At 38.0% G+C, this 26,866-nt stretch overlaps 1 protein-coding gene across 4 annotated transcripts in view; it reads left to right on the forward strand.

Annotated features, from left to right (window-relative positions):
- The window catches only part of SPECC1L (sperm antigen with calponin homology and coiled-coil domains 1 like), a 102,397-nt gene that overhangs the window by 15,462 nt on the left and 60,069 nt on the right, over positions 1 to 26,866 (forward strand). The window contains exons 1-7 of one of the 4 annotated variants that reach the window (XM_054006058.1): positions 316 to 388; positions 4,084 to 4,273; positions 8,455 to 8,611; positions 9,665 to 11,298; positions 12,175 to 12,382; positions 25,333 to 25,406; positions 26,073 to 26,248. In XM_054006058.1, the coding sequence (XP_053862033.1) occupies positions 4,121 to 4,273; positions 8,455 to 8,611; positions 9,665 to 11,298; positions 12,175 to 12,382; positions 25,333 to 25,406; positions 26,073 to 26,248 (2,402 nt within the window). In that variant the 5' untranslated portion in view covers positions 316 to 388; positions 4,084 to 4,120. Of the gene's footprint in view, positions 1 to 315; positions 389 to 4,083; positions 4,274 to 4,910; positions 5,051 to 8,454; positions 8,612 to 9,664; positions 11,299 to 12,174; positions 12,383 to 15,816; positions 15,836 to 25,332; positions 25,407 to 26,072; positions 26,249 to 26,866 lie in introns of those variants that run through there. The other 3 variants (XM_054006059.1, XM_054006057.1, XM_054006061.1) reach the window with 3 other exon arrangements.

The following is a 26,866-nucleotide window of genomic DNA, read 5'->3' on the forward strand; positions in this document are numbered from 1 at the left end:
AGTGCAACATTAATGAACAAACAAAAATCTCATCCTATGATCAGAGGGGTAGCCGTGTTAGTCTGAATCTGTAAAAAGCAACAGAGGGTCCTGTGGCACCTTTGAGACTAACAGAAGTATTGGGAGCATAAGCTTTCGTGGGTAAGAACCTCACTTCTTACCTCACCAGTAATGCATCTGAAGAAGTGAGGTTCTTACCCACGAAAGCTTATGCTCCCAATACTTCTGTTAGTCTCAAAGGTGCCACAGGACCCTCTGTTGCCTCATCCTATGATGTCACTTTGGATTTAGCTATATACCTCTTGCCTCTCTCTCTCTCAGAGCATTTTTTCGTTCATTGCTAAATCCACACTAGATTCTGATTTACATCTAAAAGAATAAAAAATGGGTAAGTAGACATTTTTATTTTCAGTTCCCTTCATGAGAAGGGGATGTTGCAAGTTTTGATCCTTTAAAGATAATAGCAAAGTGCCTGCATGTGCTTTTCATAGTACGCTCTGAAACTTGTTAGTCTTGAATTCCTATCTGAGTGCAGTCTTTGGGTACTTAGAGCATCATAACTGTCTTTCTATTATAAAATGTTTTGGAAGGATTTTTAACTGCCATTTTTAAATAGTAGTGTTGCACTGAAACTTAGTATTTGAGTTTTTGGCTAAGACAATATTTACATAATAAATTCATTTTTATCTCTCTTACTTCAAATCTAAAGCGAGTAAAAATAATTTCAGGTTCTTGTTTTAAGTATTTTTCTTTTTTTATGTTGAAAAAGGAATCTGTGCTTATCCAATGACATTTTTAATCTACATGCGATTTTTATTGACATAAAATGTTTTGAAACAGTTTTCATTAATACTCAATATTATAATAATAACCAGTGGCCCCAACTAGGACTGGGGCACCATTGTGCCAGACACTGTATGATTATAGAAGCAGGCATGATCCTTGATCTGAAGGGTGTAATTTTTTGAGTCCTATCTGAAGGTATTTATTTTTTTGGGTGTAAAGTTCTCTTTCCAAATACTGTAGAAATATTTAGTTGCATTACTTTGGTCATGTAGTTGCTATTCTTGGAGCATATACTAGTAATTTTTTAATGAAAATTACAGCAATATGTTTTCTCTGAACTTCACTATGAATAAGGACTAATCTGACGTTGAACAGATACTTTATTTTGTTATATTTGCTCTCCTAGGGCTAGATCCTACGCCTATTGAAGTCAGTGACAAAGCTCCCATTTACTTTAGGGCAGGATTAAGCCATAATTCAAATTCAGAAAGTCTAAACTGCATCTTTCTGTGAAAATGTTTTGACAGCCTATATGCGTATCTTTTTTTAGTCTAGTCTGGTAACTTTATTTGCTATGTAATTATATACAAATAGTAAAATCCAGAATGTTGTAAATCTGAAAGGGGCATTGGCTACAGAAAGACCCACACAATTTGGGATGGGAATACTAACACATTTTGAATAGGTATTCAAACTTTACATTTATTTTAATTTCAAAAGAGACCAGATTAACCAGTTTTTTTTTTTTTTAAATAGATTAGCAGTCCCTTAAGGCTCATCCTGTCAGTTTCCTTGTTTTTAAATTGTTCATTTCTTCCTAACCATTCTTAGGAAAGGCTAATAACATGAAATTATATCTTTCACATGCTCTTTTGTTACCACCACAGAAGGTACTCTAGATTTCATTAGAGCAATGAGATATTGGCTGTATAAGGCGCTTGTCTTAAATCAAGATATAACTTGAATTTTGCTTGCAACCTGTTTTACAGGTACACAGGCGAAGCTTGTATGCTTCAGAACAATAAACAAAATTATAAGAAGAGATCCCATACTTCATCATAGTGCAAAAGCTTGCTCAAGAAATAATTATCCTCACACCTTGATTTTTGCCTGTGCCATATATTTTCCACAATTTAATAAAGCACAATCTTTTGTCATAAATGAAAGGATAAGAATGTTTCTCATCTTGAATGTGCATATGTAGTTAATATTTGTCATATTTTAAATAGTTGCAAATTATTACTTGATAAATGACAAATGTAGGTGTAATAACTTGATCTTAGCTCTGAGTATTTAAAGGGTAGGGTTTAATGCAGTCTGAGGAATTGGCAAGGTCCATATGTCTTGGTTAACTTTGACTGTTGATTCAGATTAGTTTCAGTCTCCACCTACAGATCAAACAAGGCGCTTGTAGCAATTATAAATCACTGGTAAAAAATGTAAAGTTGAGAAGGCCGTAGTATCTGTAGGTTTTACCCTGAAATTGTAATTTTTAAAAAATATATATGTCCCTTGAATTCTTCTGTCTGGTGCATATTCATTCTGAAAGGTCTTTCATTGATTACATAATGCTGTCTGTAAAACGGAGCAAAATTTGTTGCACAAATGTGGTGGTAGTTGAAAGCTTTTTTGGCTTTCTGATCCTTCAAAAATGGCCAAACTAAAATGTTCAAATTCAGGGATGGGAGAAGAATCTTGCTGTAATCAGCCATACCAAATGGTTGACCAGGAGGAAGCTTTAGTTTATAAACAACCATTTAGTTGCAAATTCCTCTTACTTTCTATTTGCTGATCACATGTAATTGCCATGGGACTAGAAGTACACTTCAGTCAGAATGGTCAGTTGTAATAAATTTCAGTAGTTTAAAAATGAAAAGTGCTGCTGCTAACAGTATCTACAGATTTGAATGCATCCAAATAATATGTAAAGGTTTTTAAGTTGTAAGAAATTAAATTTAAAAAGTTGTTTGTGTGCATGTTGAGAGAGGGGAGTAGTGCATTGTTTTTAAATGTTGTTAGTAGTCATGATCACTGCATTTATATGCAGCATTTCTCCACACTCTGAATCACATCTAACCATTCGCGTCTTTCAAATGCCCTTTTTTTGTAGAAGGAGGGAGAGAGATGTTCTTGTTCCATATTTCCTGTAAGCACTAGATAATGAGACAATCTGAACACTTACTTCCCTTATTCCCTTAACTTTATGGCTGCCTGACGGGAGTGGAAGCTTTCTTTTCCTTCTCTTCTTCCATTCCAGAGTCTTTTGACTGGGAGAGATGAGTAGTAATAGCTATTTTTATCACTAATTGGCTCTTGAAAGAGTAAGAATGTTCCCTCCTTTTCTAATCCTCACCCAGCTCCCTGGCTGGTGAGAGTGGTGGATCTCCATTATTCTGCCTTTCCCTCAGTCTCTATTTTGAGTTGTCAGCCCTTGTGAACAGCAGTAGTGCTCACCGCCCCTGCTACTCATAGGTTTGTCATGCCCCAGAGGGTGAAATTGGAATTCTCATATGCTCTCAACATATTGGGAATTGCAGTAGTGAAACTGATCGCTTTCACAAGCAACAAAAGACTATGAGCAGCGACAGAAGCATTGAAGTGGCCTATCTGCAAACTCAGGAAGACAGTAATGCACTGTTTTATGTTTGGCTCCCATTCAGAAGGAAATCTTCCTAATAAGAACTAGGAACATAATTTCTTCTAAACTCTACATGACTGGACCTCCACGCAAGCCAGAGACCACTTTCTCTTCACAACTGTTTAGAGGGAGAGTGGATTTTCAAGCATTGAATTTTATATATTAACAGGTCTTTCCTTTCTAACTGCCAGAATTTTTGCAGCACTTTCCTTTCAGCTTGGCAGATAGAAAATTCTCTTTCCCTAAGGCCAGTGTTGATAATAATTTATCAGGTGGTTGGTAGAGAGTACTCCTATTGTATTTTTCTTCCCTTCAGTCAGAGATCAAAAACATCACTATCCTGATGAGCCTTGTTTTTGCTGGTAAGGAGGCAGGATTATGTGGGTCATTTATAAAATGCCATCTGTTCAATGCTATTTGTGGGAAGAGACTTTGAAGATATTTTTTATATATAATCTGGGAGTCCAGTTGCTTTGAACATTTAATTTTTTGCAAAAATCTCTCTACTCTTCTTCCTCAATCATGTGCATACCATTTGGCTCTGGCTTATGCTTGTTTTATCATTGTGGTACTGATTTTAAACAAATCATTCAAAGAACTATATTACATCTTACTTGTCTTGTATTTAACACTTCTCTAACTTGTTTTTGTGTTCACAGATTTGTTTGTAAATGCATCACAAAGAGACAGCCCAGAATGAAGAAAGCAAGCAGGTCTGTTGGCTCAGTGCCCAAAGTGCCCGGGATAAATAAAACTCAAACAATAGAAAAAATCAAACCAGAAAACGGCTCCTCAGTGTCTGCAGTAACAAAACTCTCAAAAACTGGAACATCAACATCCCTGCTGAAGGTAAGCTCTAATAGCCTTGATTTTTTTTGGACAGTAAAGGATTTGGAAGGATAGAATTTTAGAATAAGTATATTGATGCAGTGGAAAACTGGGATTCATAATCTCTCAGTGACTGAAGAGAATTTCAGTAGTTACACAATGCAGGACAGAATGAGAGATTACTAATGCTGTGGTCATTAAATATTGCTGCTTTTGATGTGTTTATATGTACCATGGTGGAAGGCAATGCACCTTGTGAAACTTAACTTTCCTGACTTCTCTGTAAAAAGGGCAGAGTGGGCACTGAGCTGCCTTCCACTGGGCATCATTAATTACTCTCTCAGACAGGGAGTGTCATGTGTTGCTCTTGAATGACTTTCTTTGACTGTGGTGGTAGGATGTGATAAGCTCTGTGTCAAGATGAGAAATTTCAGTTGGAATTTTTAAAGAGGGATACTTCAGTGGGGAATTGAGAGGACTATATTACTTTTAAGAGACTGCCTGATTGGTATACTTAACGTTGGTGACTGGTGTCCAATCCATGCAGCCACACTGTTCCTGTAGTTTTCCATGCTTTCTCCATTTTGTGTCTGGAATGGACCTTCAGCCCAACTGGTGTGTGCTGCTCCTACCTTCCATCTTCTTATTTGTCTTGTAGGTTTCTCCTTACTCTCAGCATAACAAGGCACCAGTCTTTGGAGCATATGTGCCCATCACGTCCCCTGAGCCCTTTAAAATTGAATGGTGTAGTCTCAGGGAACATCACTGGGAGCAAGCATGTGACTTACAGGAAGCCAGGTATAATATTTCCTGCCTCTTAGGCTACATCTACACTACAGGGAGGAGTCGATTTAAGATACGCAAATTCAACTACGTGAATAGCGAAGCTGAATTCGACGTATCGCAGCCGACTTACCCCGCTGTGAAGACGGCGGCAAAATCGACCTCTGCGGCTTCCCGTCGACGGCGCTTACTCCCACCTCCGCTGGTGGAGTAAGAGCGTCGATTCGGGGATCGATTGTCGTGTCGCGACGGGACGCGATAAATCAATCTCCGGGAGGTCGATTTCTACCCGCCGATTCAGGCGGGTAGTGTAGACCCAGCTTTAGATGGGTGGCAGACAGGCGAGACCCACGATCAGGGAGATCCATGTCCAAGGGTCTCCAAATTAACCAGACAGGATTACCGAAATCAAAGGGTGTTCCTCTCCCCTACCAGCTGATAGAAATTAGAAAAGTCTTGGATAGATACTACGCGGAATTTTGTGATGTTTGTTTTGGGATGTTGTTTTGACAATAAAATGAGCCTTGAATACTGGGATGTGTGAAGTGCCTTGTACTTGGGACTTTATTTTCTCTCCCCAGCTGATGAATCTGCACATAATCTTATGTTTAGAAATAGATTCCTGACAAAACATTGTTTGTATCTTGCATCCTGTTTAATACAAAACCATCATGTGATACGTAACCATTCTGAATAGTGTCCAGTGTCATCGACAACCGTCCTTTTAAGAGCTGACTGGCATGTACTTCTGACTGTGGTGTGTAGCTTACTCATCAAGAGTTTCCAGCTGTCATACCTCTAATCAAAACAAAGAAGAGAATGATCTATCTATCTCTGAAAGGATTTGGCCTACTGTGTGTTTACAATTTTCTCTTTTTATCAGCAGCACTTCAGGCAACTCAAGTGTACAGTTTTAAAAAGTATTATGTCAATTACACGCATCTTAGGCACAGCAAGAAATTCCCTTCTTAACTGGTGACTGAGAGTTGTTGCACCTTAAGGGTTTTAGCTAGGTTTTAGTGACATAGTTGAGTGACTCATTCTTGTGCGGTTGTCATCATGCCAGCTGTGTGAAATAAAACTATGTACATCTTTCAAGTGTTCCCATATGTAGGAGAAGCTGGAAGGTTGTAGTTTGTAGACTTAAAGGCATGCTGGCGATTTATATGTCTGAGGGAGTTAAAATATCAGTAAGCAACTGTCATTTTAAAAGGAACGTATCTATGTAATTTTATCATTTATGGTGTTGTCTATGAAGCCTCTGGCATGCTGTCGTCTTCACATAGAAAATGTGTCATCTCACCTTTACATTTATTGGAGTCTTCTGTATTTTTTTGTGAAGGTTAATAAAGATTCCCAGACAAAAGTTGTTTAGCTGGAGTTAAGATTGAGAACATAACAGTAATTTAAGTTAAAATTAGGGCTGTCAAGCAATTAAAAAAAATGATTAAAAAAATTAATTGCAATTAATTGCACTGTTAAACAATAATAGAATACCATAGTTAAATATTTTTGGATGTTTTCTACGTTTTCGAATATATTAATTTCAGTTACAACACAGAATACAAAGTGTACAGAGGTCACTTTATATTTATTTTTGATTACAAGTATTTGCACTGTAAAAACACAAAAGAAATAGAATTTTTCAGTTCACCTAATACAAGTACTGTAGTGCAATCTCTTTATCATGAAAGTTGAACTTACAAATGTAGAATTAAATAAAAATAAAAACTGCATTCAAAAATTAAATTTACATTCAAAACTGCTTTCAAAAATCGCTCAGACAAACAAGTTTGTTTACATTTGCAAGAGATAATGCTGCCCGCTTCTTGTTTACAATGTCATCAGAAAGTGAGAACAGGCATTCTCATGGCACTGTTGTAGCTGGCATCGCAAGATATTTACGTACCAGATGCGCTAAAGATTCATATGTCCCTTCATGCTTCAACCATCATTACAGGGGACATGCGTCCATGCTGATGACAGGTTCTGCTTGATAATAATCCAAAGCAGTTCGGGCGACTCGTGTTCATTTTCATTATCTGAGTCAGATGCCACCAGGAGAAGGTTGATTTTCTTTTTTTTGGTTCAGGTTCTGTAGTTTCTGCATCGGAGTGTTGCTCTTTTATGACTTCTGAAAGCATGCTCCACACCTCGTCCCTCTCAGATTTTGGACAGCACTTCAGATTCTTATCTCTTGGGCTGGGTGCTGTAGCTATCTTTGTGTTTTGTCAAATCTGCAGTGAAAGTGTTCTTAAAATGAGCATGTGCTGGCTCATCAACTGAGATTGCTGTAACAATAAAATATATGGTAGAATGCAGGTAAAATAGAGCAGGAGTCATACAGTTCTCCCCCCAAGGAGTTCAGTCATAAATGTAATTAACGCATTGTTTTTTTAATGAGCGTCATCAGCATGGAATCATGTCCTCTAGAATGGTGGCCGAAGCATGAAGGGGATATGAATGTTTAGCATATCTGACACGTAAATTTCTTACAATGCCAGCTACAAAAGTGCCATGTTCTCACTTTGTGGTGACATTGTAAATAAGAAGAGGGCAGCATTATCTCCTGTAAATGTAAACAAATTTGTTTGTCTTAGCGATTGGCTGAACAACAAGTAGGACTGAGTGGACTTGTAGGCTCTGACGTTTTACATTGTTTTGTTTTTGAGTGCAGTTATGTAACAAAAAAAAATCTACATTTGTAAGTTTCACTTTCACAACAAAGATTACACTACAGTACTTGTATTTTTCAATTCACCTCATACTATTTCATTTATCATTTTTACAATGCAAATATTTATAATAAAAATATACACTTTGATTTCAATTACAACACAGAATACAATATATATGAAAATGTAGAAAAACATCTGAAATATTTAATAAATTTCCATTGATATTCGATTGCTTAATTATGTGATTAAAACTGCGATTAATCACGATTAATTTTTTTTAGTTAATTGCATGAATTAACTGCAATTAATCGACAGCCTTAGTTAAAATACCTAAATAGAGGTGATGTAATTTATCATACATCATTATATAAACCCAGAACACTCAGTTAAAGTTAAACTTAAAAAAATCCAAACATATTAAGGTTTGGAAATGCACAGTTAAGGCACTAAAACACCAACCTGTAGTGACACCATGTAATTAATCATACAATTATTATGGTTCATAATTTTTTTGGTTCCAGATCAGACTGAACTCATTAAGCTGATATTTAATGACACACCTCACTCACCTTGTGTCTCAAATAGTGGATGGACTAATAGTGCGTGTTATCTAAGCAACAATGTATTGAATGTGTTTTTAGATCTTAAAATATATTTTGTAATAACAGCAGCTTTGATTAGTTAACATTTCCGGTCCTGCACTTCATATCAAGTCATGTTAATATCCTTTTCCCTTTTCAGACAAAAAGTAATGATGACCTTTTAGCGGGAATGGCTGGTGGTGGGGTGACTATGACCAATGGTGTGAAGGCAAAGAAGAGCACCTGCACATCCACAGCATCTTCAGCTTCAGGGACCACCATGAACAGCCTGGAGAATAAGCCCAAGACTATTACAGGTACAAGGAGATATTAGCCTCAAAGGGTTGTTTCCTTGGCTTTTTTTTTTTGTTATGAAACCATTGCAACTCTTCCATAGGCAGGGACCAAAGCACCTAACGAAGAGCTCAGCAAAGGCCAGGCCAAATAGAGCACTCTGCCAATGACCTGTCTCACACAGTTTGTATTGATAATCCTTGTATTGCAAATCCTTACATATACTATTTTTTATATTGGTCATTTAGCTTTTTCTGTAGTGGTATTCTCTGGGACCAACAGCTAGTGTAGACTTATGCTGCTAAAATAATCCCTACTTTGGGCATTAAAGGTTTTAGATAAGGGATGAATATCTTCAATACTGGGTGTTGTGTTAAGGTAGTAATCTCTACTGATGTACGTAATTAAGGAGAGAGAATTTTGTAAAGCCTTCAGGCAGATGTGACATTCCGTAGTGTTTATCACAACACAATTAGTAGAAATATGTTTGTTATCCAATTGCTAGTTTTGGGGCTCAGTAAAGTTAATAAAATTGTAAGTCACGTTGAAGTAAAGAAGTGATGATCCTGCTCTCTGCTTCAGCATTTCTGAGTGAGAATGGTGAGAAATTGAATTTGATGGTGAGAATATTTAAATACTCTGATTTCATTCTTGGATCAGAATATACATGTTTATAAAAAGTACTCAAATGGGAACTGTGTTCCCACACCTAAAAATGAAGATGTATCTGTGAACTTAGAGAGAATATCAAGTATCTTACATATAGTTACTCTTCATTTTTTATACAATTTATTAGAAACTTTGGGGGAGAATCTCTTTCCCTCTTGCAAACAGTAGGTTTTTAAATCCTTGTTTTGGGGGGTGGGCTTAACATGTCTTTAGACACTATAAAGAATGTTTAAACCTTTTTGAGACTCTCATAAATAGATTACATATTTCATTTTCAAAAATGTGGTTTAGAATGGCAGCCATTTTATAATAGCAAAATATATAGTCTTATATATGTAATTTCATACATGTACTCACATTGCTGATTTTTTTAAATGAATTAAAATTAAATTTTTAAAAACATATAGGTACAAGCTCCACAGCCAAGCGTAGCACTTCATCTGGAAATAAAGAATCTAGCTCTTCTAGGGAAAGAATCCGCGATCGTTCCCGTCTGAACCAAAGCAAAAAACTGCCTTTGACAGGACAGGGGACTAATGATACCATTCTGGCAAAACGCTCCCGTAGTCGTACTAATCCAGAGTCTGATGTTCGGATGAGTAAATCCAAATCGGACAATCAAATCAGTGACAAAGCTGCTTTGGAAGCTAAAGTGAAAGATCTTCTGACTTTAGCAAAAACTAAAGATGTGGAGATTTTACACTTGAGGAATGAACTCAGAGATATGCGTGCTCAGCTGGGCCTTAATGAAGATCAGCATGAGAGTGATGAGAAGTCTGAGGAAAAAGAGGCCATTGTTGTTCACCAGCCAACTGATGTAGAGTCTACATTATTAGTGTTACAAGAGCAAAACACTGCCATCCGAGAAGAGCTCAACCAATTGAAGAATGAGAATCGAATGTTGAAGGACAGATTAAATGCATTGGGCTTTTCTTTGGAACAAAGGCTAGACAACTCTGAGAAACTCTTTGGCTACCAATCTTTGAGCCCAGAGATCACAACTGGTAACCACAGCGATGGTGGTGGCACTCTTACATCTTCAGTGGAAGGTTCTGCTCCTGGTTCAATGGAAGATTTGTTGAGTCAGGACGAAAACACCTTAATGGACAATCAGCATAGTAACTCCATGGATAATTTAGACAGTGAGTGCAGTGAAGTTTATCAGCCACTTACATCAAGTGATGATGCCTTAGATGCTCCATCGTCTTCAGAGTCTGAAGGAGTACCAAGCATAGAAAGATCTAGGAAAGGAAGCAGTGGCAATGCAAGTGAAGTTTCTGTAGCTTGTCTGACAGAACGGATACACCAGATGGAAGAGAACCAGCATAGTACAGCTGAGGAGCTTCAAGCAACACTTCAGGAACTTGCAGATTTACAACAAATAACTCAAGAGCTGAACAGTGAGAATGAAAGACTTGGAGAAGAAAAGGTAATTCTTATGGAATCCTTGTGCCAGCAGAGTGACAAGTTAGAACACTTCAGCCGACAGATTGAATATTTTCGCTCCCTTTTAGATGAACATCACATCTCCTATGTTATTGATGAAGATATGAAAAGTGGGAGGTATATGGAGTTAGAGCAACGTTATATGGACCTTGCTGAGAATGCTCGTTTTGAACGAGAGCAACTGCTGGGTGTCCAGCAGCATCTGAGCAACACTTTGAAGATGGCAGAGCAAGATAACAAGGAGGCCCAAGAAATTATAGGGGCACTGAAAGAACGGAACCACCACATGGAACGAATTATTGAGTCAGAGCAGAAAAATAAGGCAGCATTAGCAGCCACCTTAGAGGAGTACAAAGCCACAGTAGCCAGTGACCAGATTGAGATGAACAGGCTAAAGGCTCAGCTAGAGCATGAAAAGCAAAAAGTGAGTGAACTGTATTCTATACACAACTCTGGAGATAAATCAGATATACAAGATTTGCTGGAGAGTGTCAGGCTGGACAAGGAAAAAGCAGAGACTTTGGCCAGCAGTCTGCAGGAAGAGCTGGCTCTCACTCGCAATGATGCCAATCGATTGCAGGATGCCATTGCTAAGGTAGTGTTCAAACAATTATCATTCTATATTTTATATATATATAAACCTCCAAGCCTCCCTCTACTGTTCATTACAGTTTTTCAATTTGTTCCTTGGAGGTATGTGACCAGTTATGAGCTTTGCCAGAATGTCCCTGTATTCAAGATTTTTCTATTGGATCTCATGTACAAAAAAAGTGTATCCTTTTATGAAGCTTTTTACACCTAAACTCAGTTGTACTGGATTACTCGTATAAATGACACATTTTTAAGGGGAAAAAACCTGAGTTGGAATTAAGCAAATCATTGGTTTTTAAATATTGCCATTGTGGGACATCCTTAAGCAGGTGTAAATAATTTATAGCTGATTTACCGAGGCGGTGCCTCATCTATTGTACTATAATATTCTTTCTCAATAATTGGCATAAAATGATTAAAAGATTAGCTCAGGGCTTAAACCTTGTTCTTGCAATCACGTTTGTGTGCGTGGGATGGGGGGAAATTACTCATTTTTTTTGGCTGCTTCTCATTTCAGTTTGTGATTCAGTATTATTCTGTTACTGCTTCACTTGTCATGTGGTGGGATGCTTGGTAGATTCTGAAATAAATTCAGCTCGGAAATAAGAGCTTAACTGTGAAAGTGGTCCAACTTGATAGTTGCAGTGCAGCCAAAAGTTACGTATCACATATCACACCTTGGTCCAGATATAGCAACTCCTAATGAATTCACATAAAGCTTCTCAATTCACATAACACTTCTTGATATTAAATTTAGTTCTTATGAGATTTTAAAAAATATTTTAAGGATGATGGCTGTGGCAGTGAAATGCAACCAATTTTTATTTTGAGTTCATCTTTGTCCTGAATTCATTATGGTCATTTAATGGTTTTTCTTCAGGTTGAAGATGAATACAGAATCTTCCAAGAAGAAGCCAAGAAGCAAATTGAGGATCTCAATATGACTCTAGAAAAGCTTCGGGCAGAGCTGGAAGAAAAAGAGACTGAAAGAAGTGACATGAAAGAAACCATCTTCGAGTTGGAAGATGAAGTAGAGCAGCATCGAGCTGTGAAACTTCATGACAACCTCATCATATCTGACTTAGAGAGTAAGTGATATGAGTTCCTCTTGATGCATAATATTTAAACTTGAAACAGGATAGTAAAAGTATTTTAATTGTAGTTTGCACATGTGTGATTTGAAATCAGAATAAACCTTGCAGAAAGAAAGAAAGAATGAATCTTAGAAAGAACGAACTCAGCTTGACTTTGGGCTTGCAGGACTAGTAGTTGGGGATGGGGCCGGACACATGGAAATTGAAAAAATATGAACTGGCAATCTTGAGAATAAATATGAAGCCTCAGTGCCATTTGGAGTCAATTTTCGAACAGAACTGCATGTAGTTATAGATTCAGATTATGGCGTATTACCTGTGATACACCTCTACCCCGCTGTCCTCGGGAGCCAAAAAATCTTACTGTGTTATAGGTGAAACCGTGTTATATCGAACTTGCTTTGATCCTCCGGAGCGCACAGCCCCAACCCCACCCCCACGCCCCGGAGTACTGCTTTACTGCGTTATATCCAATTCGTGTTATATCGGGATAGAGTATCAGAGGGATAGCCGTGTTAGTCTGAATCTGTAAAAAGCAACAGAGGGTCCTGTGGCACCTTTAAGACTAACAGAAGTATTGGGAGCATAAGCTTTCATGGGTAAGAACCTCACTTCTTCAGATGCAAGTAATGGAAATTTCCAGAGGCAGGTATAACTCAGTATGGAGACTTTCAGTCTTGCCTAGTAGTTCAGTGGGGAATGTGTCTGTCTGAAAATCTGAATATAGACTGTCATGGTTACAGAGCTGCACCTCTGTCCCTCTTCTGGTCTTTCACAGTGCATTGCCGCAAGTGTCAGGCTTCATGCCTTTTACATATCTTGGTATGGAAGTCTGCATTTGCCCCACTCTGAGTCCAAGCCCTGGGCTACAGTACCTTGTGGATTAACCATGCTTACCCAGCACATCTGACTGAGTTCAGAGACTTGCAGTTCTTCCTTTTGGGAGCCTGTGACCAGTAGTATACAGTGACAAAACATTCTTAGCATCAAAATATATTTTGCTTCAACAGTAGGGACAAAGCATTTAAAGAATAAGGATTTTAAAATCAACATTCTGTATGCATGACTGTCTTACCTAAAGATTTAGTCTTGTGAATGTAACTTCAGCAGGCATAACATCTTTAGATGTCCCAGCAGGTGTCTTCATATCCGTCTACTTTCCCTGAACTGCCATAGTTTTTTATTCTTCTGTCTTCTTGGGCTTTGGTCTTTCTGGATTAAATCAGTCCAGTAGGCTTAGCAGAAGATCATGCCAGAGTTCTTACAGCCAATGGCTCGGCTGTTGTCACGTAACGTCCCTGAAATATTTCCTTAGTGGTAGCTTATCTTGAGCCATTCTTTATTTTCCTTCTTGTTTTGTCTTTGCAGTCCCCCATTAAGCAAAATTGTATGGTAAACACTCCAATAATCAGGTTAATATACAGTATCCATATAATATTACCAAGCAGTTCCAATTTTGTCTCACAGACCTGTCTCAAAAGGGCTGTGTGCAGTCATGAGGCTGCATACCTCAATTCAGTCAGTTAGCAGACCTATATCTTACTAGGCTCAAAGCTCCATGAGAAATTCCATATCTTCTTTGATCTGTTATCTAGATACTAATCTGTTGTAGTTGAATTTTATGGATAGTAATCTGATGTAATAGCTTCAGGAAGCAACCTGTATTGTAAGTATAGGCAGGAAGGAGAGTGACACCTTGAGGTAGCTGTAAAGTGTGGTAACCAAATAATAGTATAATTAAAACTTGCCTTTTTGTTAATCTTCTTCTCATAAATCTGTACCTTTAAAAACTCTCAACTCTTCATGGCTTCAAAACTAAAATTCTTACAGTAGTTCTTTGGTGACACTGCTTCCCATAGGAAAAAAAAGAGCAACACCTTGAAGAGGAGGAACAAATCTCTTTAGGACTTGTGCTCAGAGCACGGATCTAGAACCTAAAAAATGTAACAGATGGTGGTATTAAAGTGACAGAAAAATGCATCATAACAGCAAATTCTCTAATACTGATAGATTAAGCAATTCCTTTGGCCTTGAATTAGTCTGAGATGCGTGGCCAGATACATGGTGTCCATGTTAATGGCTTTTTAAATGTAGAGAATTCTTCATTACATGTTTCTGTATATAACACCATTCAGAAAAAGCATGGTTCTCCACATTAAAACAACTAAACCATAGTAAAGAGTAATAAGAAAGAAAAGTCTTTGGTTTAGATTTTAAAAATAGGATAGAGTGACTGCTGTAGCTCTTTCAGGAGAGAATGTGCTGTGTGTCGTGCTAACTGTAAATGAAGGGGATGATGTGAGAAGCAATAAATAGTGGCAGAATATTAATGAACAATTGGAGAATTCATAGAAACAAGTCCATAAAAGTAGGAGGGTGTACTTCATAACTGAAATTAGTAGTAAGACCTTGAAATGAATTCAGTTTAATGAGCAGCCAATAAATAATGGAGTGACATATGAGGAAGCTCAAATGCAGGAAGTTGGGTGTCATTGCTTTGAATAGCTTCTAGAGACTAGAAAGACGAAACTGGGAATATAGCAAGAAGTGTATTACAACAGTCTGGGCATGAAATTCAAGCTTAGTTGCATGAGGAATTTAATTGTAGATAATGTTCAATAGCTTGCGAAACTAAATGATCTAATCAATATGAGCAGTAAAATTCAAATCACTGTTGAAAAGGTTTCTTACTATAGGTTCTTGTTTGAGAGGACCAAAGTTAGCACTAGGAGAAAGTGAGGACAAGGAAAAAGTCCCATGCCATCGTGTCTTTAAAAAACAAACTGTGTTTAATCATTGTGACATGACTTTTCCCTTCAACTTAAAAAAAAAAAAAAAAAAAAAAAAATCCTATTGTATAAGCATGTAAAATTACTTCAAAAGAATGTTAAGGTTCCCAGGTCGCGCACTAAAACGTTAATAAATTTCAGAATAAAGATTGCATGTGCAGCATGTTTATACTAGGTGCAAAAATTCCCAGTATAGCTAAGCCTGTATTTTTTAGAAACATGACACTAGGTGGCGTTTTTGCTCTGGTTTTGGATGCTGGCTTTGAAAAATCAAATGAACTGAACTGAAAGTCTTTTGGTAAAATAAGTATGCTAAATTGTCTAGTAGCCATTTGTTTTTAATGTAAAAAACAACCCCCCTATCTCGCTAAAACCCAGCCAATAAATGTTGAATGAACACTTGAAACACACGCTCTTGGTGAATTTTGTCTTTGTAACAGAGATTAGCTATTTAAATTAGCGCGTCAGTTGTCAGATTTTCTTCTTAAAATCAAGATGTTTGTATATACATGTAATGCAAGATATTTTGAAACACAGATGATGATGATGATCTCTAAAATCTCAGTGGAATTCAGTCTTCTTCACCCTTGCTGCTGATGGGATATTTATACCACTTTTATTGTATGGCACACAAAATGATTCAGTTCATTCAACGCAAGTGAGTTTTACTAATAGTCACCTGTGTTAAAATCTCAAATTTTACTTTCTACTAAAATTTGACACTGAAAGTGTTAATCTCTGCCCAGTAAGACTGATCACATGGACTTAACACCTTTGTGTGACAATAACAGAAACTCAGACACAAAATGGATAAGCAAAAAGCCTGTGTTTTGATGTATTTGTGATCCAACCCATTTTCCTACTCTAGAAAGCTGTATTATTTAAACCATTATTTTATTATTATTATTTGTATTAATTTAGCACGTAGGAGTCCTGGTCTTGGATCTAGAAACCCATTGGGCTAGGTGCTGTTCAAACACAGAACTAAAGATTGACACTCTTTGGACAGGCACTATCTTAGAATAAGACAAAAGACACCAGAGGGATACAGGCAGAGTACAAGGAAACAATAAGACCATTTTTGTGAGCATAAGACAAGTGGTCTTTGAACAACAGTGTTACAACTATTGTCAGGTTCACCAATATACCAACATAATTATACTGGTATAACTCGGCTAGTGTGATTGCAGTTATACTGGTATAAAGATACTCTACTTTGAGGGTACATCTACACTACAGCGGGGAGTCGATTTAAGATACGCAAATTCAGCTACGTGAATAGCGTAGCTGAATTCGACGTATTGCAGCCGACTTACCCCGTAGTGAGGACGGCGACAAAATCGACTTCTGCCGCTTTTTGTCGGCGGCGCTTACTACCACCTCTGCTGGTGGAGTTAGAGCGCCGATTCGGGGATCGATTGTCGCGTCCCGACGGGACGCGATAAATCAATCCCCGAGAGGTCGATTTCTACCCGCCGATTCAGGCGGGTAGTATAGACCAGTCTTAAGGGAAATAGCTATCCCAGTAAAAGGCTCCTTTATACCAGTATAATGCATGCACACTAGGCTTGTAGCAGTGTAAATATATTGGTAAAAAAATCATACCAATAACAGGCAGTTTCACCAGTACAACTTTCAAATATAGACCAAACCTATATTGAACATCCACAATTCAAGAAAGCTGAAAAGCTTCAACCATGCTGTACTCCTCTGTCAGGATTTGTATTGACTGTATATCTTCTCTTGAAACACTTTACAGGAGGGAGATTGATCTAAGTTGTGCAACTTCAGTTACATGACTAACGTAGCTGAAGTCGATGTACTTAGATCTACTTATTGCGGGTTCCAAACTACGCTGTGTCGACTGGAGATGCTCTCCTGTCGACTCGCCTTGCACTTCTCATTCAGGTGGAGTACAGGAGTCGACGGGAGAGCGATCAGCGGTCAATTTAGTGAGTCTTCAGTAGACCCACTAAATCGACCACTGATGCATCGATCACCGCACGTCAACCCCCCGGTAAGTGTAGATAAGCCCTAAATCTAGAAGACTAAGGTCAGGTCTACAGTACAGACTTCTGCTGGTATAGCTATATCACTCAGGAGCTTGAAGAGGTATGGTCCCTGATTGACATAGCTGTGCCAGCAGAAGGCCCTAGTAGAGATGCAGTTATACTGGCAAATCTGCTCTTTTGTTTCCTTTGTGGAGGGTGTATTTGCTATGTTGGTACTTGGCTGGTATAATCTGCGTCCACACTAGGAGCACTGTTCTAGTGTAATATTCTGGTGCTTCTATTGTAGGCATAGCATATGTGTCTTCAGAAACTGAGTGCCTGTGTGTGACTATAGAGGTGTGGTTTAAGTTTAACAACAAGCCTACACTAGAACCTCATGAATTGAGGTTGTTTGTAACTCAGAAATGTTCATAACTTCGAACAAAACATTATGGTTGTTCTTTCAAAAGTTTAGAACTGAGCATTAACTTAATACAGCTTTGAAACTTTACTATGCAGAAGAAAAATGCTGCTTTCCCTTTAGTTTTTAAAAAGTTTACGTTTAACACAGTACCGTATTTGTTTTTGTTTGTTTGGTCTGTGTTGCTGCCTGATTGTGTACTTCTGGTTCCAAGAGAGGTGTGTGGTTGACTGGTCAGTTCATAACTCTGAGGTTCTACTGTATTGTGTTACAGTAGCTACTGAGGGAAGTAATGTTTACTTGTGGAACAAGCATTTATCTTCAGTTGTTCATATTCATCTGTTCTACAATTGTTAGTGTTTCTCAAAGAGTGAGAGGAAGTAAATGCCATGTAATTTATTTTGTGATAAACAATGCAGCCAATATTTCTAAGATTAGGAAAGTTTTGCAAGAAAATACGTGACACATGACTGCACATATTTTAAAATTATTGTCAAAAGACTTGAAAAGAGCAAATATCATGACCCAAGAAGAAAGATGGAATGCTTTTGCAGATTGCCTATAAGATTTTGTTTTAGATTGGCCCAAGGGAATAAGAATAATTGACACATACACAAGATATAGATGTGACCAGTTCCCCCCTCCTTGCCCCCTCAGGGTGCCACCTGATGTACTGACGTACCACTGAGCCCGCCTGTTCCACCAGCCTGGGCTCCCTTACACTGTCCTGCCGAGCCCAGCCCTCAAGTCTCCTCCAGCCCACACACAGGTAGGAACACACCCAGCTGCAGAAAGACACAGACACTGAAATCAGCTCTGCCTGGGTAGGCTTCAGCTAGGAAATTGCCACCACTCCAGTGCACACCCCCTCTGGAGTGTAAACCCAAAATTGTATCGTCTGGCGCTGCACAGAGAACTGTACAGTGTACGCTCGTGACATTCACCTCCTCCCCAAACGTGGAGGAAGATATGCACAGCTTTTGCCCCCCCCAATTATGAATTACACAAACAAGCTTATTAACTATAAAAGATAGATTTTAAGTGATTAAAAGGCTAGCAAACAGATCAAAGCAGATTACCTACAGGACTGATTCCCCCGAATCGGGCCCCGTGCCTAAGAGGGCCCCACACCCTAATTTTCTTTCTAATTTTTTTACTCACCTGGCAGCAGTCCTGGACTTCGGCGACGGATCCGTCACTCACTCCGGGTCTTCGGCAGCATTTTGGCGGCAGGTCCTTCAGTGCCGCGGAAGACCCAGAGCGAGTGAAGGACCCACCGCCAAAGTGCCGCCAAAGACCTGAACCGCCGCCGGGTATTCGAATCAGGCCCCGCACTTCCTAAAGCCAGCCCTGTATCAAATGAAACAAACGCACAAACTAAGCTTAAGATACTAAAGAAACTGGTTACAAGTAGTAATTTCTCACCCTAAATGTTGTTTTTAGGCAAATTTCACTGGTTCTTGAAGGCAAGCTGCTCTTGTTTGCAGATTAAAACTCCAGGTATTTTTCACAGGCCAGACACCTTTCCAGTCTGGGCTCAGCTCTTCTCCTCTCCCCTCCCCCCCCCTTTGTTTCTTAGATGTTTCCAGTAGTCATCCTGGGCGGGGATTCAGTGAAGAATGAACGCTCTTTGTCACTCCCCTGCCTTAAATAGGTTTGGCATATGGCGGGAATCCTTTGTTTTCCGGTATCGAAGGGGTAGCCCTGTTCGTCTGTATCCACAAAAACAACAAGGAGTCCGGTGGCACCTTAAAGACTAACAGATTTATTTGGGCATAAGCTTTCGTGGGTAAAAACCCCCACTTCTTCAGATGCATGGAGTGAAAATTACAGATATTTATGCTTGCATCTGTAATTTTCACTCCATGCATCTGAAGAAATGGGAATTTTTACCCACGAAAGTTTATGCCCAAATAAATTTATTAGCCTTTAAGGTGCCACCAGACTCCTCTTTGTTTTTGTTTGCCTGTGTGGTTCTTCCCCCCCCTCTCCTCTCCTCCCCCAGTGTAAAAATACTGGTATTCTGTTATGGAGTCCAGTACCAGGCGACTTGATCTCATGATCCTACAGTGTCAAAGCATCCCTGGAAAACTTCTCAGGAAGGTGGGAGCATCTTCAAAGACCTATTGTTCTCCCTAATGGTCCATTCATTGACTTGTTCACAGCTAGCTAGCCAGATAGACTGATTGTATTTGCCCACCAGACAGAATGCATCGATTTCAATTACAACATAGAATACAAAGTGTACAGTGCTCACTTTATATTTGATTACAAATATATGCACTGTAAAAAAACAAAATAAATAGTATTTTTCAACTCACATCATGAAAGTACTGTAGTGCAATCTCTTTATCATGAAAGTGCAACTTACAAATGTTGATTATTTTGTAATATAACTGCACTCCAAAACAAAACAGTGTAAAACTTTAGAGCCTACAAGTCCACTCAGTCCTGCTTCTTGTTCAGCCAGTCACTAAGAGGAACAAGTTTGTTTACATTTACGGGAAATAATGCTGCCCACTTCTTAATTACAATGTCATCTGAAAGTAAGAACAGGTGTTCGCATGGCACTGTTGTAGCTGGCATTGCAAGATACTTACATGCCAGATGTGCTAAAGATTCATATGCCTCTTCATGCTTCAGCCATCATTCCAGAGGACGTTTCCATGCTGATACCACTCGTTAAAAAAATAATGCGTTAATTAAATTTGTGACTGAACTCCTTGGGGGGTGAACTGTATGTCCCCTGCTCTGTTTTACCTGCATTCTGCCATATATTTCATGTTATAGCAGTCTCGGATGATGACCCAGCACATGTTGTTTGTTTTAAGATTACTTTCACTGCGAATTTGACAAAATGCAAAGAAGATACCAATGTGAAATTTCTAAAGATAACTAGTGCACTCGACCCAAGATATAAGAATCTGAAGTGCCTTCCAAAATCTGAGAGGGATGAGGTGTGGCGCATGGTTTCAGAAGCCTTTAAAGAGCAACACTCTGATGCGGAAACTACAGAACCCAAACAACCAAAAAAGAAAATCATCCTTCTGCTGGTGGCATCTTACTCAGATGATGAAAATGAACATGCGTCAGTCTGCACTTCTTTGGATCATTATCGAGCAGAACACACCATCAGAATGGACACACCTTCTGGAATGATGGTTGAAGCATTAAGGGACATATGAATCTTTAGCGCATCTGGCATATAAATATCTTGCGACACCAGCTCCAATAGTGTCATGCAAACACCTGTTCTCACTGTCAGGTGACATTGTGAACAAGAAGCGGGCAGCATTATCTCCTGCAAATGTAAACAAACTTGTTTGAGCGATTGTCTGAACAAGAAATAGGACTGAATGGACTTGTAGGCTCTAAAGTTTTACAGTGTTGTTTTGGAGTGCATTTTTTGGTACATGAATTCTACATTTGTAAGTTCAACTTTCATGATAAAGAGATTGCGCTACAGAACTTGTATTACGTGAATTGAAAAATGCTACAGGTGTATTTGTTTTTTACAGTGCAAATATTTGTAATAAAAAACAAATATAAAGTGAGCACTGTACACTTTGTATTCTGGTATAATTGAAATCAATATATTTGAAAATGTAGAAAACATCCAAAAATATTTAAATAATTAATATTCTATTGTTTAACAGTGCGATTAATTGCGATTAATTTTTTAATCACTTGACAGCCCTAATTATGACACAATCATATCCTAATATTATTATAAAAATATGGGAAGCAGTGTCAATAGACTCCATGGTTTGTTAGAAGATGACAAATTGGTTTGAAGAAGCTTATTGAGTAATTGCTCCATATATCAAAGTCAGTAAAATAACCTTTGATTCTGAATTCATGTTGAAGCTGGTGAGGACTTAAAAAAAAAAATAAAAAACAACAACCCTGATTTGAAATTGCAGTTAAATGATGGCAAAATTGATGTTGAGAAAGCATTAGCTGGACATTATACCATGTCATTTTCCAGCATGTGATCAGTCATCACATGCTAGTTTCCAGTCACAACAGAGGAATCAGTACTTATTCTTCAAAATGCAGAAGTTTATGTTGAAAGGGGGGTTCTGCCATCAGTAATTCATCTGCAAGCCTTGTTTCCATTATTTCAAAGTCTTGTTCTCCAATGAAACACTGAAAAATGTAACCACTATTTAGTAGTGGAAATCTCAAGTAAACGTCCTGGGAGAAAACAAGGTTATGATCGTGACAGTAGCTGGTGTAGAATTACTGTTTTCATCATGTGGCTTGGGGCATTCAAAACCTAGAAACCTGCATGCAAACAGATAAAACTTCAGAATTAGTTTTTTCAGCATCTTAATTTAGAAAGTCTTGAAAGTATCCTCGGTGGATCTGAATAGTTGGATTCGGCGGTAACTGAATTGTGATTATTGTTCACAGATTGTAATTTGTTTAAAATGATGTATTATGAAATAATATGGATGTCTTAGCACTGTAATATTTTTAACAAATTTGAAATGTATTAATGTATTGAAATTAATCAGATTGGGTGTTAACATTAAAAAAAACTTTGTTTATAGTGACAGTTTTTGTGCCAATTTGGATTTATAAAAAATTATAGATAAAAATACAATTAAGTATTTTTCAATATTTTGTTCTTTACCTTCCACAGTTTTGTAAAATTCAAGTGAAATACTCTAACACTGAAATAAGTCAATTTAAAACCCAGCATCTATAACCTAGTTCGTTACAAATTGTTATCTAAAATTGCAATAGCACTTAATTTCCAGTTACATCATATCCTTGTACAACTGACTTACATATTTATTTATTAAAGCAAGTAATTAAAAATAGAAATAACCATCTCACATAGCGAAAAATGCAGGCGGCTCAGGAAATTTGAGTGATCTAACTCTGGTTTCCCTTTTCTACCTCTAGAAGCTATAGCCGCTGCCTGCGTTATCACGAGGTCCCTATACTGCAGTAGTCCCTTTTTGGAGCTTGGCAGCAGCAGCAGCAGCCTCACTCTCTCAAACCCTGGAGATTGTTGAGGGTCAGGATGGGCTCTGGATAGTGCATGGGGACAGAAGGGGGTTAGCCCAGAGTAGGTACACAGGGAAGTTGGTGCCTGTATATTTTATGTATTTAAATGATGCGCACGCATTTGGGATAGCTAAGGGGAGTATAAAAACAGAAGATGGAAAACCATGATTTTCTTTTCTTAAATTGCATGGTGTTTTAGAGTGCTCACTCCTGATTTTTGAATTTTGGGTGTTGGCAATTCTATGTTCTTCTCCCATCCCTTGATAGAATTTAGAAAAAAACTAAACACTGTTACTGTAAAATGTTCTGTACTGTTTATAGTAGCTGGAGAATATTCAGGCCATTGTTTTGAACTTCAAAGCACAAATGTACTAACATTTAATGGTGTGTCTCATATCTCACAAACAGCTCAAAACAATGGCATTATCCAATCTTTAACTCTAGGATGCATTTAGGTTTTCTGGTTTGTTGTGATTATTTTTCTATTTTTTGTTTATTTTTAGACAAATTATGACTCATTTTTAGAAGTAAAAAAACAATTGTTTTTAAAAATGAAACCCATTTCCCTTTGAGTTGTCTAAAAAAATAAATGGCCCCCCACTGGAGTTCCACGCTCCTGGAATCTGCTGCAAACAAGTGTGGGGAGCTTGGTAGGGCTTGCTGGCTCCCTCAGTAGGCAACTTTCAATATTGAAGAAATTGTACATTTTAAGTAATCTTGAAAATTCTGTTCTCAAATTCTTCAGTTGTACTTTGTCACTTTTAATCTAAAACAGGCAACCTTGCATGTTAGCTTCAGCCTAATAAGAGTATCCATGCTAATTCCTCCTTTTGTACTAAGACTAGCAAAGGTTTCCATTTTTTTTTGTAGTTTAAGTAACATGGTACCATGTGATTTGAGTCACCCTCACTGTTAATTAGCTTACCACATCCAATGTTAAAAGGTCAGCTAGATGTGAATCTTAGAATATGTAGTCCTGTGAGATAGCTATAGATGTAGAAAAATGTCTGGTTTGAAGTGTTTGAACTTTTCCAAGCCTGAAATACTGTTTTTCAAGCCACTTAGGGGCTTATGTCATTCTTACAAAGAAATTAGCTGTGGCATTAAAAGTGTCTGTAGTTAGGACTATTGGCATAACAAAGCTGATGAATCCAAAGTTGTCAGCCTCCAGAAGAACTATAGATCAATCTGTCTTTGCTCAAATAGTGTCTCCAAATTAGTATCCAGTTTCAATTATGTGAAATGGAATATCCTCATGTGAATAAGTGTGTGGTTTTGCTTGGCATTTTGATTTAGTCTACCGTACGCTATTTTAAAAATATCTCGTAATGTTAGAAAACAGCTCTCCGCCAAGAAATCAAGGGGATTGTTCTGGGTACCAAAATATAGCGATCAATTTTAAAAATGGGGGGAAGCAGGCAAGAGCATTGTTAGAATTTAAGGTTCTAAAAAGAATCCCGTGTTGCATAATTATCCCTGAAACTAATTGTAAATGATTCTAATGTGTTTATTTGGTTAAGTTAAGTTTCACAACTGAACAAGAACCACACAATTTTACCTTCTGTCAATTTAGTTGTTTAAATTAATGTACATTGAGTGTCTGAATAATCAGAAAGCATGTGCCTACTACTCTAGTTTATGCCAAGGTTTTGGATTTTAAACAGCTTAATACATTGGGTACCTGCAGCCTTCATGTGAGGAAAAGTGCTGCCAATATACACAGAAGATATTTGCTTCACAACTGTTCCTGGCATAATGAACCTGAACTAAAAAACATAATTTATCATAGTTTGCCCTACAAATCAAGAGGCCCTGAATCTTTACAGTTTACATATGCATACAGTACCATAGAAATAGAATGCCCCTAAGAACCAAGGATCAGTGAAGTGGTACTGAATGAGAAATGTATTCCATGTGTATCTTCATCAGTTACTCAATTATAGGAATGGAATAATCAATCATGCTGTTCTCTTGTGCATTGAATAACACAACAAATGAGTAATAATCACAGGAGTCAGTCTGTCAGACGCCAGATTAGGAGTTGGTAGTGGTCAAGCTGCATACCCTTTGTGTAGCTGCTGACCTATTTAAATGAACATCTTACTTCCATATTATGATCTCATTGAATATACTGTAATGTTTGCCCCTCATGCTTTAAATACGGCTTATCTCAAACAGTGCTGTGATACACAAGAATCGGAGCTTTTTCAGGGCTAGAATAGGAATCTTATTCCTGTTGAAATAACAAGGAATGGAATCATTCCTGATGGCAGCTATCTTGGAGCAGGGAAGTGAAGTGTGAATCCGTAGGTGTGGTAACGCAGCTTTTATTTTTATTTTTATTAAATGGGAAAATCCATTTAAACGCTGATGGCATCAAAACCTGTATTCAGCATCCTCTGATGTCACTGTGCTTACCTTGCAGGTAACATTTTAGTGACTAAGTTTTTTTGTTTGTTTGTTTTTTAATGTTGTGCATGGTAAGGCAGAGACTGGAATCCTAATACCCATCAAGTTAGTTCACACTAATTTCCCACTTTCAGGAGTGTGTGCTTTGTTAAATAACTTCATGCTTAGACATTCATTTAATAATTATATAATTTGAAAAATATAAGTGGTGGTTTCAGGAAGTCTTAAAATTGCACAAGTGGCTTCAGTTGCTCTTTCGTAGACAAATCACTGAGTAAGGTGTTATCTTAAAGTGGATTTGACTTATCTTTCCAGATACAGTTAAAAAACTTCAGGACCAAAAGCATGACATGGAAAGAGAAATAAAGACTCTTCACAGGAGGCTACGGGTAGGTTAACACCTACAACCCAGTGTGCAACTAAGCATTAAAAGAGGTGGGGGGGACACCATAAGAGTGGTACATGAGACATCACCCAGCAATAAAAATATATAGTACAGTCTGCCTGTCTTTCCCTGCACAGTGCTCTAAAAATATTCCAGAAATGTTTCTAGGCTGTATAAGAGTGTTGGGATTTCAATATGTAGAGAGGTAGAAACTGGTCTTACTGGGCATTATTGGTGGTGTTAGATACCAAAGACAAAGCACATGGCAGACTTACTAATGGGCGGGAAAGTGAATATTACTGTGTTTAAAAGCGTTAGAATAATTCTGGGGAGAGGGGCATCAGCTCAAGGATGAAGTTAAATGCTTCATCTTGGGATAAATTTACTAAACCATTAAAGAATTAACTATATCTTTTCTTTTTTAAAGAAAAGGAAATTTTAGGACCTCCCCAATGCTCCTGCTCCAAAACCCCAAAGCTGATTACTGATGAAATTATCTTCATATTTAAGATTTGTAACTTTAGTGTTTTACTTTTGGACTGTCAAATATGAGTACTTTTACCACCCACTTAAATCTTCCACTCTGAGAGTTCAGTGGAACTTTGCATCAGGATAATTCTTTGATTTCAAACTCCTAGTTGCTGCTGTTTACAGTTTTGGTTATTTATAGGAGGAGTCCGCAGAATGGCGTCAGTTCCAAGCTGATCTACAGACTGCCGTGGTCATAGCAAATGATATCAAATCTGAGGCCCAAGAGGAGATAGGGGACCTAAAGCGTAGACTGCATGAGTCTCAGGAGAAAAATGAAAAGCTTACTAAAGAGCTGGAAGAAATAAAGTCACGCAAGTATGTTAATGAAAATGGAGTTATGTATTTTTATTGCTTTTACACAATTTGAGGCGTTAATTTCTTAACTGTCACTGTTGAGACTCATGGAAAGTCACAGAGCGAGACTGTCATTTTGAGGCAAGATCATTTCTGCCTAAGATCTCTCTGCATACTTCTAGGAACAATTCTGAAAGAATGGGCAAACCTGTAAGAGTGGTTTTTTCATAGCTGGCTTTTTAATTTTCTGCAATGGAGGAAGTGTACCTGTTTTGGCACTTTCGCGCACACACAAAAAGGAAAGTCATTTGTCTGTTTTTAGTCACAAATAAGAGTCCATGACTTGGGCTTAGCTTCCCTGAGTAGAGCATGGAAAGCAAGCAATGAATGTCTCTTCTGTGCTGTTGCAAGTATATTTTGCTTAGCTGCCAGGCTCTTTAGGGGGGAGCAAAACACAAGCTTATCTTACTATGGAGAAGAGAGGGTTTGTTTCTTGACAACTAGGCTACTCAGATAAAAGATGTTAGATTCTCACTTGTGACCTGTTATAGCTTGAATTGAGACAGAAATCCCTAGGAGTTCTACAAGAGATGATTACTTCTAGGTAATCTACATAGACTGGTAATGTGAACCATATCT

Source organism: Malaclemys terrapin, chromosome 16 (genome assembly GCF_027887155.1).
Source record: "Malaclemys terrapin pileata isolate rMalTer1 chromosome 16, rMalTer1.hap1, whole genome shotgun sequence".
In the NCBI taxonomy this organism is placed as follows: domain Eukaryota; kingdom Metazoa; phylum Chordata; order Testudines; family Emydidae; genus Malaclemys; species Malaclemys terrapin.